This window comes from Ascaphus truei, unplaced genomic scaffold (genome assembly GCF_040206685.1).
Source record: "Ascaphus truei isolate aAscTru1 unplaced genomic scaffold, aAscTru1.hap1 HAP1_SCAFFOLD_306, whole genome shotgun sequence".
In the NCBI taxonomy this organism is placed as follows: Eukaryota; Metazoa; Chordata; class Amphibia; order Anura; family Ascaphidae; genus Ascaphus; species Ascaphus truei.
In genome coordinates this window covers 216,996-232,349 of record NW_027456027.1, presented here as the reverse complement: position 1 = coordinate 232,349, position 15,354 = coordinate 216,996, and the positions used below count along the sequence as shown (strand labels likewise).

At 54.7% G+C, this 15,354-nt stretch overlaps 1 protein-coding gene across 3 annotated transcripts in view; it reads left to right on the top strand.

Annotated features, from left to right (window-relative positions):
* The window catches only part of LOC142483192 (putative hydrolase DDAH2), a 33,171-nt gene extending 18,573 nt beyond the window's left edge, over window positions 1–14,598 (top strand). For all 3 annotated transcript variants that reach the window (XM_075583255.1, XM_075583256.1, XM_075583254.1), the window contains 3 exons: window positions 1,059–1,178; window positions 3,373–3,516; window positions 11,694–14,598. In XM_075583255.1, the coding sequence (XP_075439370.1) occupies window positions 1,059–1,178; window positions 3,373–3,516; window positions 11,694–11,804 (375 nt within the window). In that variant the 3' untranslated portion in view covers window positions 11,805–14,598. The remainder of the gene's footprint in view (window positions 1–1,058; window positions 1,179–3,372; window positions 3,517–11,693) is intronic.
* The last annotated feature ends 756 nt before the right edge of the window (window positions 14,599–15,354 follow it).

The following is a 15,354-nucleotide window of genomic DNA, read 5'->3' as shown; positions in this document are numbered from 1 at the left end:
ACACAGCTCTGTCACTACACCTCCATCCTGCCCTGCAGCCCTCTGTACTATTCCTGTACTTACTCCCCCCCCCCACACACACAGCTGTCACTGCACCTCCATCCTGCCCTGCAGCCCTCTCTTCTATTCATGTACTGACCCCCCCACACACACACAGCTCTGTCACTGCACCTCCATCCTGCCCTGCAGCCCTCTCTGCTACTCCTGTACTGCCCCCCCAAACACAGCTCTGTCACTGCACCTCCACCCTGCCCTGCAGCCCTCTCTGCTACTCCTGTACTGCCCCCCCACACACAGCTCTGTCACTGCACCTCCATCCTGCCCTGCAGCCCTCTCTGCTATTCCTGTACTGACCCCCACACACACACACACACAGCTCTGTCACTGCACCTCCATCCTGCCCTGCAGCCCTCTCTGCTACTCCTGTACTGCCCCCCCCACACACAGCTCTGTCACTGCACCTCCACCCTGCCCTGCAGCCCTCTCTGCTACTCCTGTACTGCCCCCCCACACACAGCTCTGTCACTGCACCTCCATCCTGCCCTGCAGCCCTCTCTGCTATTCCTGTACTGACCCCCCCAAACACACACAGCTCTGTCACTGCACCTCCATCCTGCCCTGCAGCCCTCTCTGCTATTCCTGTACTGACCCACCCCACACACACACACACAGCTCTGTCACTGCACCTCCATCCTGCCCTGCAGCCCTCTCTGCTATTCCTGTACTGACCCCCCCAAACACACACAGCTCTGTCACTGCACCCCCATCCTGCCCTGCAGCCCTCTCTGCTATTCCTGTACTGACCTCCCCCCCCCACACACACACAGCTCTGTCACTGCAACTCCATCCTGCCCTGCAGCCCTCTCTGCTATTCCTGTACTGACCCACCCCACACACACACACACAGCTCTGTTACTGCACCTCCATCCTGCCCTGCAGCCCTCTCTGCTATTCCTGTACTGCCCCCCTACACACACACTCACAGCTCTGTTACTGCACCTCCATCCTGCCCTGCAGCACTCTCTGCTGTTCCTACGCTGACACTACACTCTCTTTAGGATTACGTCGTTTCCACTGTTCCAGTATCCGGTGATTTCCACCTAAAGAGTTTCTGCAGTATGGGGGGCCCCGAGACCATCGTTATAGGGAGCAGCGACACCGCCAGGCACGCACTGAAGGTGAGACCCCCTGTTATAAGAACACCCCCCTTATAAGAACATCTCCTCACAGCCCTGACGTGCCCCTTCCTATGGGGGGGATCCCCTGTTATAAGAACACCCCCCTTATAAGAACACCTCCTCAGAGCCCAGATGTGCCCCTTCCTATGGAGGGAACCCCTGTTATAAGAACACCCCCTTATAAGAACATCTCCTCACAGCCCTGACGTGCCCCTTCCTATGGGGGGACCCCTGTTATAAGAACACCCCCCTTATAAGAATATCCCCTCACAGCCCTGACGTGCCCCTTCCTATGGGGGGATCCCCCGTTATAAGAACACCCCCCTTATAAGAACATCTCCTCACAGCCCTGACGTGCCCCTTCCTATGGGGGGATCCCCTGTTATAAGAACACCCCCCTTATAAGAATATCCCCTCACAGCCCTGACGTGCCCCTTCCTATGGGGGGGACCCCTGTTATAAGAACACCCCCCTTATAAGAACATCTCCTCACAGCCCTGACGTGCCCCTTCCTATGGGGGGAACCCCTGTTATAAGAACACCCCCCTTATAAGAATATCCCCTCACAGCCCTGACGTGCCCCTTCCTATGGGGGGAACCCCTGTTATAAGAACACCCCCCTTATAAGAACATCTCCTCACAGCCCTGACGTGCCCCTTCCTATGGGGGGAACCCCTGTTATAAGAACACCCCCCCCTTATAAGAACATCTCCACACAGCCCTGACGTGCCCCTTCCTATGGGGGGATCCCCTGTTATAAGAACACCCCCCTTATAAGAACATCTCCTCAGAGCCTAACGTGCCCCTTCCTATGGGGGGAACCCCTGTTATAAGAACACCCCCCTTATAAGAACACCTCCTCACAGCCCTGACGTGCCCCTTCCTATGGGGGGATCCCCTGTTATAAGAACACCCCCCTTATAAGAACATCTCCTCAGAGCCTAACGTGCCCCTTCCTATGGGGGGAACCCCTGTTATAAGAACACCCCCCTTATAAGAACATCCCCTCACAGCCCTGACGTGCCCCTTCCTATGGGGTGAACCCCTGTTATAAGAACACCCCCCTTATAAGAACATCTCCTCACAGCCTGACGTGACCCTTCCTATGGGGTGATCCCCTGTTATAAGAACACCCCCCTTATAAGAATATCCCCTCACAGCCCTGACGTGCCCCTTCCTATGGGGGGATCCCCCGTTATAAGAACACCCCCCTTATAAGAACATCTCCTCACAGCCCTGACGTGCCCCTTCCTATGGGGGGATCCCCTGTAATAAGAACACCCCCCTTATAAGAACATCTCCTCACAGCCCTGACGTGCCCCTTCCTATGGGGGGATCCCCTGTTATAAGAACACCCCCCTTATAAGAATATCCCCTCACAGCCCTGACGTGCCCCTTCCTATGGGGGGGACCCCTGTTATAAGAACACCCCCCTTATAAGAACATCTCCTCACAGCCCTGACGTGCCCCTTCCTATGGGGGGAACCCCTGTTATAAGAACACCCCCCTTATAAGAATATCCCCTCACAGCCCTGACGTGCCCCTTCCTATGGGGGGAACCCCTGTTATAAGAACACCCCCCTTATAAGAACATCTCCTCACAGCCCTGACGTGCCCCTTCCTATGGGGGGAACCCCTGTTATAAGAACACCCCCCCCCTTATAAGAACATCTCCACACAGCCCTGACGTGCCCCTTCCTATGGGGGGATCCCCTGTTATAAGAACACCCCCCTTATAAGAACATCTCCTCAGAGCCTAACGTGCCCCTTCCTATGGGGTGAACCCCTGTTATAAGAACACCCCCCTTATAAGAATATCCCCTCACAGCCCTGACGTGCCCCTTCCTATGGGGGGATCCCCCGTTATAAGAACACCCCCCTTATAAGAACATCTCCTCACAGCCCTGACGTGCCCCTTCCTATGGGGGGAACCCCTGTTATAAGAACACCCCCCTTATAAGAACATCCCCTCACAGCCCTGACGTGCCCCATCCTATGGGGGAACCCGTTATAAGAACACCCCCCTTATAAGAACATCTCCTCACAGCCCTGACGTGTCCCTTCCTATGGGGGGAACCCCTGTTATAAGAACACCCCCTTATAAGAACATCTCCTCAGAACCCAGATGTGCCCCTTCCTATGGGGGGACCCCTGTATAAGAACACCCCTGTATAAGACCCCCCTCTGTTCCCAGATGATGGAGCAGCTGACAGATTATCACTACGAGACCCTCACGGTTCCCGATGACGCGGCCGCTAACTGTATCTACGCCCGCGTCGGGCCCAAGACCAACGTCCTCGTCCATCGCAGTGCGGACGAGTACCCCGACAGCGTGCAGGTATTCTCACGGTGATACTCTGCGTCGTCATACAGCGCGGCGTGCTCGTCATCCGCGTATACATACTCGGCGTCATTATACAGCGCGGCGTGCTCGTCATCCGCGTATACATACTCTGCGTCGTCATACAGCGCGGCGTGCTCGTCATCCGCGTATACATACTCTGCGTCATTATACAGCGCGGCGTGCTCGTCATCCGCGTATACATACTCTGCGTCGTCATACAGCGCGGCGTGCTCGTCATCCGCGTATACATACTCTGCGTCGTCATACAGCGCGGCGTGCTCGTCATCCGCGTATAGATACTCTGCGTCATTATACAGCGCGGCGTGCTCGTCATCCGCGTATACATACTCTGCGTCGTCATACAGCGCGGCGTGCTCGTCATCCGCGTATAGATATTCGGCGTCATTATACAGCGCGGCGTGCTCGTCATCCGCGTATACATACTCTGCGTCGTCATACAGCGCGGCGTGCTCGTCATCCGCGTATAGATACTCCGGATCATTATACAGCGCGGCGTGCTCGTCATCCGCGTATACATACTCCGGATCATTATACAGCGCGGCGTGCTCGTCATCCGCGTATACATACTCTGCGTCATTATACAGCGCGGCGTGCTCGTCATCCGCGTATACATACTCTGCGTCATTATACAGCGCGGCGTGCTCATCCGCGTATAGATACTCCGGATCATTATACAGCGCGGCGTGCTCGTCATCCGCGTATACATACTCTGCGTCATTATACAGCGCGGCGTGCTCATCCGCGTATAGATACTCCGGATCATTATACAGCGCGGCGTGCTCGTCATCCGCGTATACATACTCTGCGTCGTCATACAGCGCGGCGTGCTCGTCATCCGCGTATAGATACTCCGGATCATTATACAGCGCGGCGTGCTCGTCATCCGCGTATAGATACTCCGGATCATTATACAGCGCGGCGTGCTCATCCGCGTATACATACTCCGGATCATTATACAGCGCGGCGTGCTCATCCGCGTATACATACTCCGGATCATTATACAGCGCGGCGTGCTCGTCCGCGTATAGATACTCCGGATCATTATACAGCGCGGCGTGCTCGTCATCCGCGTATAGATACTCCGGATCATTATACAGCGCGGCGTGCTCGTCATCCGCGTATAGATACTCGGCGTCATTATACAGCGCGGCGTGCTCGTCATCCGCGTATACATACTCCGGATCATTATACAGCGCGGCGTGCTCGTCATCCGCGTATACATACTCTGCGTCGTCATACAGCGCGGCGTGCTCATCCGCGTATAGATACTCCGTATCATTATACAGCGCGGCGTGCTCGTCATCCGCGTATAGATACTCCGGATCATTATACAGCGCGGCGTGCTCGTCATCCGCGTATAGATACTCGGCGTCATTATACAGCGCGGCGTGCTCGTCATCCGCGTATACATACTCCGGATCATTATACAGCGCGGCGTGCTCGTCATCCGCGTATACATACTCTGCGTCGTCATACAGCGCGGCGTGCTCGTCATCCGCGTATACATACTCCGGATCATTATACAGCGCGGCGTGCTCGTCATCCGCGTATACATACTCTGCGTCATTATACAGCGCGGCGTGCTCATCCGCGTATAGATACTCCGGATCATTATACAGCGCGGCGTGCTCATCCGCGTATAGATACTCCGGATCATTATACAGCGCGGCGTGCTCATCCGCGTATACATACTCTGCGTCATTATACAGCGCGGCGTGCTCATCCGCGTATAGATACTCCGGATCATTATACAGCGCGGCGTGCTCATCCGCGTATAGATACTCCGGATCATTATACAGCGCGGCGTGCTCGTCATCCGCGTATAGATACTCGGCGTCATTATACAGCGCGGCGTGCTCGTCATCCGCGTATACATACTCCGGATCATTATACAGCGCGGCGTGCTCGTCATCCGCGTATAGATACTCGGCGTCATTATACAGCGCGGCGTGCTCGTCATCCGCGTATACATACTCCGGATCATTATACAGCGCGGCGTGCTCATCCGCGTATACATACTCCGGATCATTATACAGCGCGGCGTGCTCGTCATCCGCGTATACATACTCTGCGTCATTATACAGCGCGGCGTGCTCGTCATCCGCGTATACATACTCCGGATCATTATACAGAGCGGCGTGCTCGTCATCCGCGTATACATACTCTGCGTCGTCATACAGCGCGGCGTGCTCGTCATCCGCGTATAGATACTCCGGATCATTATACAGCGCGGCGTGCTCGTCCGCGTATAGATACTCCGTATCATTATACAGCGCGGCGTGCTCGTCATCCGCGTATACATACTCCGGATCATTATACAGCGCGGCGTGCTCATCCGCGTATACATACTCCGGATCATTATACAGCGCGGCGTGCTCGTCATCCGCGTATACATACTCCGGATCATTATACAGCGCGGCGTGCTCGTCATCCGCGTATACATACTCTGCGTCGTCATACAGCGCGGCGTGCTCGTCATCCGCGTATACATACTCCGTATCATTATACAGCGCGGCGTGCTCGTCATCCGCGTATACATACTCTGCGTCGTCATACAGCGCGGCGTGCTCGTCATCCGCGTATAGATACTCCGGATCATTATACAGCGCGGCGTGCTCGTCATCCGCGTATACATACTCTGCGTCATTATACAGCGCGGCGTGCTCGTCATCCGCGTATAGATACTCCGGATCATTATACAGCGCGGCGTGCTCATCCGCGTATACATACTCCGGATCATTATACAGCGCGGCGTGCTCGTCATCCGCGTATACATACTCCGGATCATTATACAGCGCGGCGTGCTCGTCATCCGCGTATAGATACTCCGGATCATTATACAGCGCGGCGTGCTCATCCGCGTATACATACTCCGGATCATTATACAGCGCGGCGTGCTCATCCGCGTATACATACTCCGGATCATTATACAGCGCGGCGTGCTCGTCATCCGCGTATAGATACTCGGCGTCATTATACAGCGCGGCGTGCTTGTCATCCGCGTATAGATACTCCGGATCATTATACAGCGCGGCGTGCTCATCCGCGTATACATACTCCGGATCATTATACAGCGCGGCGTGCTCGTCATCCGCGTATAGATACTCCGGATCATTATACAGCGCGGCGTGCTCATCCGCGTATACATACTCCGGATCATTATACAGCGCGGCGTGCTCGTCATCCGCGTATACATACTCTGCGTCATTATACAGCGCGGCGTGCTCGTCATCCGCGTATAGATACTCCGGATCATTATACAGCGCGGCGTGCTCGTCATCCGCGTATAGATACTCGGCGTCATTATACAGCGTGGCGTGCTCATCCGCGTATACATACTCCGGATCATTATACAGCGCGGCGTGCTCGTCATCCGCGTATAGATACTCCGGATCATTATACAGCGCGGCGTGCTCGTCATCCGCGTATACATACTCTGCGTCATTATACAGCGCGGCGTGCTCGTCATCCGCGTATACATACTCCGGATCATTATACAGCGCGGCGTGCTCATCCGCGTATAGATTCTCCGGATCATTATACAGCGCGGCGTGCTTGTCATCCGCGTATAGATACTCCGGATCATTATACAGCGCGGCGTGCTCGTCATCCGCGTATACATACTCCGGATCATTATACAGCGCGGCGTGCTCGTCATCCGCGTATAGATACTCTGCGTCATTATACAGCGCGGCGTGCTCGTCATCCGCGTATAGATACTCCGGATCATTATACAGCGCGGCGTGCTCGTCATCCGCGTATACATACTCCGGATCATTATACAGCGCGGCGTGCTCGTCATCCGCGTATAGATACTCCGGATCATTATACAGCGCGGCGTGCTCGTCATCCGCGTATAGATACTCGGCGTCATTATACAGCGCGGCGTGCTCGTCATCCGCGTATAGATACTCCGGATCATTATACAGCGCGGCGTGCTCGTCATCCGCGTATAGATACTCCGGATCATTATACAGCGCGGCGTGCTCGTCATCCGCGTATAGATACTCGGCGTCATTATACAGCGCGGCGTGCTCGTCATCCGCGTATAGATACTCCGGATCATTATACAGCGCGGCGTGCTCGTCATCCGCGTATAGATACTCCGGATCATTATACAGCGCGGCGTGCTCGTCATCCGCGTATAGATACTCCGGATCATTATACAGCGCGGCGTGCTCGTCATCCGCGTATAGATACTCCGGATCATTATACAGCGCGGCGTGCTCGTCATCCGCGTATAGATACTCCGGATCATTATACAGCGCGGCGTGCTCGTCATTTGCGTATAGATATTCGGCGTCATTATACAGCGCGGCGTGCTCGTCCGCGTATAGATACTCCGGATCATTATACAGCGCGGCGTGCTCGTCATCCGCGTATACATACTCTGCGTCATACAGCGCGGCGTGCTCGTCATCCGCGTATAGATACTCCGTATCATTATACAGCGCGGCGTGCTCGTCATTTGCGTATACATACTCTGCGTCGTCATACAGCGCGGCGTGCTCGTCATCCGCGTATAGATACTCTGCGTCGTCATACAGCGCGGCGTGCTCGTCATCCGCGTATACATACTCCGGATCATTATACAGCGCGGCGTGCTCGTCATCCGCGTATACATACTCTGCGTCATTATACAGCGCGGCGTGCTCGTCATCCGCGTATAGATACTCCGGATCATTATACAGCGCGGCGTGCTCATCCGCGTATACATACTCCGGATCATTATACAGCGCGGCGTGCTCGTCATCCGCGTATACATACTCCGGATCATTATACAGCGCGGCGTGCTCATCCGCGTATAGATACTCCGGATCATTATACAGCGCGGCGTGCTCATCCGCGTATAGATACTCCGGATCATTATACAGCGCGGCGTGCTCATCCGCGTATACATACTCTGCGTCATTATACAGCGCGGCGTGCTCGTCATCCGCGTATACATACTCCGGATCATTATACAGCGCGGCGTGCTCATCATCCGCGTATACATACTCCGGATCATTATACAGCGCGGCGTGCTCGTCATCCGCGTATAGATACTCGGCGTCATTATACAGCGCGGCGTGCTCGTCATCCGCGTATAGATACTCCGGATCATTATACAGCGCGGCGTGCTCGTCATCCGCGTATACATACTCTGCGTCATACAGCGCGGCGTGCTCGTCATCCGCGTATAGATACTCCGGATCATTATACAGCGCGGCGTGCTCGTCATCCGCGTATAGATACTCCGGATCATTATACAGCGCGGCGTGCTCGTCATCCGCGTATACATACTCTGCGTCATTATACAGAGCGGCGTGCTCGTCATCCGCGTATACATACTCTGCGTCATTATACAGCGCGGCGTGCTCGTCATCCGCGTATAGATACTCTGCGTCATTATACAGCGCGGCGTGCTCGTCATCCGCGTATACATACTCTGCGTCATTATACAGCGCGGCGTGCTCGTCATCCGCGTATAGATACTCCGGATCATTATACAGCGCGGCGTGCTCGTCATCCGCGTATACATACTCTGCGTCGTCATACAGCGCGGCGTGCTCGTCCGCGTATAGATACTCCGGATCATTATACAGCGCGGCGTGCTCATCCGCGTATAGATACTCCGGATCATTATACAGCGCGGCGTGCTCGTCATCCGCGTATACATACTCTGCGTCGTCATACAGCGCGGCGTGCTCGTCATCCGCGTATACATACTCTGCGTCATTATACAGCGCGGCGTGCTCGTCCGCGTATAGATACTCCGGATCATTATACAGCGCGGCGTGCTCATCCGCGTATAGATACTCCGGATCATTATACAGAGCGGCGTGCTCGTCATCCGCGTATAGATACTCGGCGTCATTATACAGCGCGGCGTGCTCGTCATCCGCGTATAGATACTCCGGATCATTATACAGCGCGGCGTGCTCATCCGCGTATAGATACTCCGGATCATTATACAGCGCGGCGTGCTCATCCGCGTATAGATACTCCGGATCATTATACAGCGCGGCGTGCTCGTCATCCGCGTATACATACTCTGCGTCGTCATACAGCGCGGCGTGCTCGTCATCCGCGTATAGATACTCCGGATCATTATACAGCGCGGCGTGCTCATCATCCGCGTATAGATATTCGGCGTCATTATACAGCGCGGCGTGCTCGTCATCCGCGTATAGATACTCCGGATCATTATACAGCGCGGCGTGCTCGTCATCCGCGTATAGATATTCGGCGTCATTATACAGCGCGGCGTGCTCATCCGCGTATACATACTCCGGATCATTATACAGCGCGGCGTGCTCATCATCCGCGTATACATACTCCGGATCATTATACAGCGCGGCGTGCTCGTCATCCGCGTATAGATACTCGGCGTCATTATACAGCGCGGCGTGCTCGTCATCCGCGTATAGATACTCCGGATCATTATACAGCGCGGCGTGCTCGTCATCCGCGTATAGATATTCGGCGTCATTATACAGCGCGGCGTGCTCGTCATCCGCGTATAGATACTCCGGATCATTATACAGCGCGGCGTGCTCATCCGCGTATAGATACTCCGGATCATTATACAGCGCGGCGTGCTCGTCATCCGCGTATACATACTCTGCGTCATACAGCGCGGCGTGCTCGTCATCCGCGTATAGATACTCCGTATCATTATACAGCGCGGCGTGCTCGTCATCCGCGTATAGATACTCCGGATCATTATACAGCGCGGCGTGCTCATCCGCGTATAGATACTCCGGATCATTATACAGCGCGGCGTGCTCGTCATCCGCGTATACATACTCTGCGTCATACAGCGCGGCGTGCTCGTCATCCGCGTATAGATACTCCGTATCATTATACAGCGCGGCGTGCTCGTCATCCGCGTATAGATACTCCGGATCATTATACAGCGCGGCGTGCTCATCCGCGTATAGATACTCCGGATCATTATACAGCGCGGCGTGCTCGTCATCCGCGTATAGATACTCCGTATCATTATACAGCGCGGCGTGCTCGTCATCCGCGTATACATACTCTGCGTCGTCATACAGCGCAGCGTGCTCGTCATCCGCGTATAGATACTCCGGATCATTATACAGCGCGGCGTGCTCGTCATCCGCGTATAGATACTCCGTATCATTATACAGCGCGGCGTGCTCGTCATCCGCGTATACATACTCTGCGTCGTCATACAGCGCGGCGTGCTCGTCATCCGCGTATACATACTCCGGATCATTATACAGCGCGGCGTGCTCGTCATCCGCGTATACATACTCTGCGTCATTATACAGCGCGGCGTGCTCGTCATCCGCGTATACATACTCTGCGTCATTATACAGCGCGGCGTGCTCGTCATCCGCGTATAGATACTCCGGATCATTATACAGCGCGGCGTGCTCGTCATCCGCGTATACATACTCTGCGTCGTCATACAGCGCGGCGTGCTCATCCGCGTATACATACTCGGCGTCATTATACAGCGCGGCGTGCTCGTCCGCGTATAGATACTCCGGATCATTATACAGCGCGGCGTGCTCGTCATCCGCGTATACATACTCCGGATCATTATACAGCGCGGCGTGCTCGTCATCCGCGTATACATACTCTGCGTCATTATACAGCGCGGCGCGCTCATCCGCGTATAGATACTCCGGATCATTATACAGCGCGGCGTGCTCGTCATCCGCGTATAGATACTCTGCGTCATTATACAGCGCGGCGTGCTCGTCATCCGCGTATAGATACTCCGGATCATTATACAGCGCGGCGTGCTCGTCATCCGCGTATAGATACTCCGGATCATTATACAGCGCGGCGTGCTCGTCATCCGCGTATAGATACTCTGCGTCATTATACAGCGCGGCGTGCTCATCCGCGTATACATACTCCGGATCATTATACAGCGCGGCGTGCTCGTCATCCGCGTATAGATACTCGGCGTCATTATACAGCGCGGCGTGCTCGTCATCCGCGTATAGATACTCGGCGTCATTATACAGCGCGGCGTGCTCGTCATCCGCGTATACATACTCCGGATCATTATACAGCGCGGCGTGATCATTATCGCTGTATAGATACTCTGCATCATTATACAGCGCGGCGTGTGGATTATCCGTTTTTGTAGATACTCGGCATCATTATGTACCACCTCCTCCTCCCAGGTCTTCCAGAAGCTGGCGGATTACACGCTGGTGCCGGCCGCCTGCGGGGAGATGGCTAAAGTGGGCGGCAGCCTGACCGCCTGCTCCGTGCTGATCAACCGCCGGCTGTAGCCTGACCGCCTGCTCCGTGCTGATCAACCGCCGGCTGTAGCCTGACCGCCTGCTCCGTGCTGATCAACCGCCGGCTGTAGCCTGACCGCCTGCTCCGTGTGTGTGTGTCTCCACTCACACACCTCCCACTGTCTGCCTGCCCGAGCCTTATATATACACACACGTGTGTGTGTGTGTGTCTCCACTCACACACCTCCCACTGTCTGCCTGCCCGAGCCTTATATATACACACACGTGTGTGTGTGTGTCTCCACTCACACACCTCCCACTGTCTGCCTGCCCGAGCCTTATATATACACACACGTGTGTGTGTGTGTCTCCACTCACACATCTCCCACTGTCTGCCTGCCCGAGCCTTATATATACACACACGTGTGTCTCCACTCACACACCTCCCACTGTCTGCCTGCCCGAGCCTTATATATACACACACGTGTGTCTCCACTCACACACCTCCCACTGTCTGCCTGCCCGAGCCTTATATATACACACACGTGTGTGTGTGTGTCTCCACTCACACACCTCCCACTGTCTGCCTGCCCGAGCCTTATATATACACACACGTGTGTCTCCACTCACACACCTCCCACTGTCTGCCTGCCCGAGCCTTATATATACACACACGTGTGTGTGTGTGTCTCCACTCACACACCTCCCACTGTCTGCCTGCCCGAGCCTTATATATACACACGTGTGTCTCCACTCACACACCTCCCACTGTCTGCCTGCCCGAGCCTTATATATACACACGTGTGTCTCCACTCACACACCTCCCACTGTCTGCCTGCCCGAGCCTTATATATACACACGTGTGTCTCCACTCACACACCTCCCACTGTCTGCCTGCCCGAGCCTTATATATACACACGTGTGTGTGTGTGTGTCTCCACTCACACACCTCCCACTGTCTGCCTGCCCGAGCCTTATATATACACACGTGTGTGTGTGTGTGTGTGTGTACAGGGACAGCCTCACTCACACACTATCTCCACTCACACACCTCCCACTGTCTGCAGACATGGAGATACAGCACACGTGTGCAATATAGTATCACACCACCACTCACACCACCACACACACACACACCACCACACACACCACCCCACACACACACACCACCCCACACACACACACCACCCCACCCCACACACACCACCCCACCCACACCACCACACACCCACACCACCACACACACACCACCACACACACACACCACCAGACACCCACACACCACCAGACACCCACACACACATACCACCAGACACCCACACCACCACACACACACACACACCACCACCACCACCACCACACCACCACCACCACCACCACCACCACACCACCACACCACCACACCACCACACACACACACACACACACACACACACACACACACTCTGTTGCCATAACACACATACACACACACACACACACACACACACACACCTCTCTCTATTTTAGGTGTGAAACTTGCCTTATTTCCCTCCTTTCTTCCTCAGACGTCTCTGGGTCTGTAAAAAAAACCTCTAGGACAGGGGCAGCCGACTCCAGCCCTCTAGGAGGTCAGGTTTTCAGGATATCCCTGCTTCAGCACAGGTGGCTCAGTCAGACAGAGACTAAGCCTTGGATTGAGCCACCTGTGCTGAAGCTGGGACTGGTTGGCTACCTGTGCTGAAGCAGGGATATCCTTAAAACCCGACCTGTTGGGGGCCCTTGAGGACTGGAGTTGTCGCGTTTTTTTCAGTTTCCACGTGTCGGGTATTCGCCATCATCGTCTCGGTGTAACGATGCCGTTCCGTCATACTCGGCATCACTCTATCACAGTGAGGTTCAATTTAATACTCCTTTTTATTTATTTTTTTCCCCCCTAATTTTTCTGGTGCTAAACTGTATAAAAACTTCACCCTACTCTCCCACCCCCCCTCTCCCCCAACTATCTCCCTACTCTCCCACCCCCCCTCCCCCCCAACTATCTCCCTACTCTCCCACCCCCCCTCCCCCCAACTATCTCCCTACTCTTCCACCCCCCCTCCCCCCCAACTATCTCCCTACTCTCCCACCCCCCCTCTCCCCCAATTATCTCCCTACTCTTCCACCCCCCTCCCCCCAACTATCTCCCTACTCTCCCACCCCCCTCCCCCCAACTATCTCCCTACTCTACCACCCCCCCTCCCCCCAACTATCTCCCTACTCTCCCACCCTCCCTCCCCCCAACTATCTCCCTACTCTTCCACCCCCCCTCCCCCCCAACTATCTCCCAACTCTTCCACCCCCCCTCCCCCCAACTATCTCCCTACTCTTCCACCCCCCCTCCCCCCCAACTATCTCCCAACTCTTCCACCCCCCCTCCCCCCCAACTATCTCCCAACTCTTCCACCCCCCCTCCCCCCCAACTATCTCCCAACTCTTCCACCCCCCCTCCCCCCAACTATCTCCCTACCCTCCGATTTAATTGTACTTCTTTCTCCCTCTGTCATTTCTCTCCCCCCTCTGTCCTTCTCTAAATCTCCCTCCTTCTCCCCTCTCCTCCCATTATACTTATCATCCGCCCTCCTTCCCCTCTCTCTCCTCCCCTCCTGTCTTCTTTCCCTCCACCCTCATTTCCCTGTCTCTCCCCCGTCCATTGCACACCTCCCGTTCTTTTATCACCCCTTCCCCGGGTCTACACATGCATACCTGTATACAAAGTATATTTCTCTTACTCTAAAAATACGCCACCCCCCCCCCTATCATTATGCTGGAATTTCAATCTTATTTTGTATCCTTCGAAATTTATAAATAAATTGCTTCAAGAATATATCAGACTGTGTGATTTATTGTAACTGGGCTGTATATATCATCTTCAGCCCGTGTCTCCCCACTGCTGGATGAAGCCTCCCCAATGATCTCCCAGGTACTGCGGTTACAGCCTCTCTTCTCCACGTACATATAAATATATATCCCACCTTCAGCCCGTGTCTCCCCACTGCTGGATGAGGCCTCCCCAATGATCTCCCAGGTACTGCGGTTACAGCCTCTCTTCCCCACGTACATATAAATATATATCACCACCTTCAGCCCGTGTCTCCCCACTGCTGGATGAGGCCTCCCCAATGATCTCCCAGGTACTGCGGTTACAGCCTCTCTTCTCCACGTACATATAAATATATATCACCACCTTCAGCCCGTGTCTCCCCACTGCTGGATGAGGCCTCCCCAATGATCTCCCAGGTACTGCGGTTACAGCCTCTCTTCCCCACGTACATATAAATATATATCATCTTCAGCCCGTGTCTCCCCACTGCTGGATGAGGCCTCCCCAATGATCTCCCAGGTACTGCGGTTACAGCCTCTCTTCTCCACGTACATATAAATATATATCCCCACATTCAGCGCATGTCTCCCCACTGCTGGATGAAGCCTCCCCAATGATCTCCCAGGTACTGCGGTTACAGCCTCTCTTCCCCACGTACATATAAATATATATCACCACCTTCAGCCCGTGTCTCCCCACTGCTGGATGAGGCCTCCCCAATGATCTCCAAGGTACTGCGGTTACAGCCTCTCTTCTCCA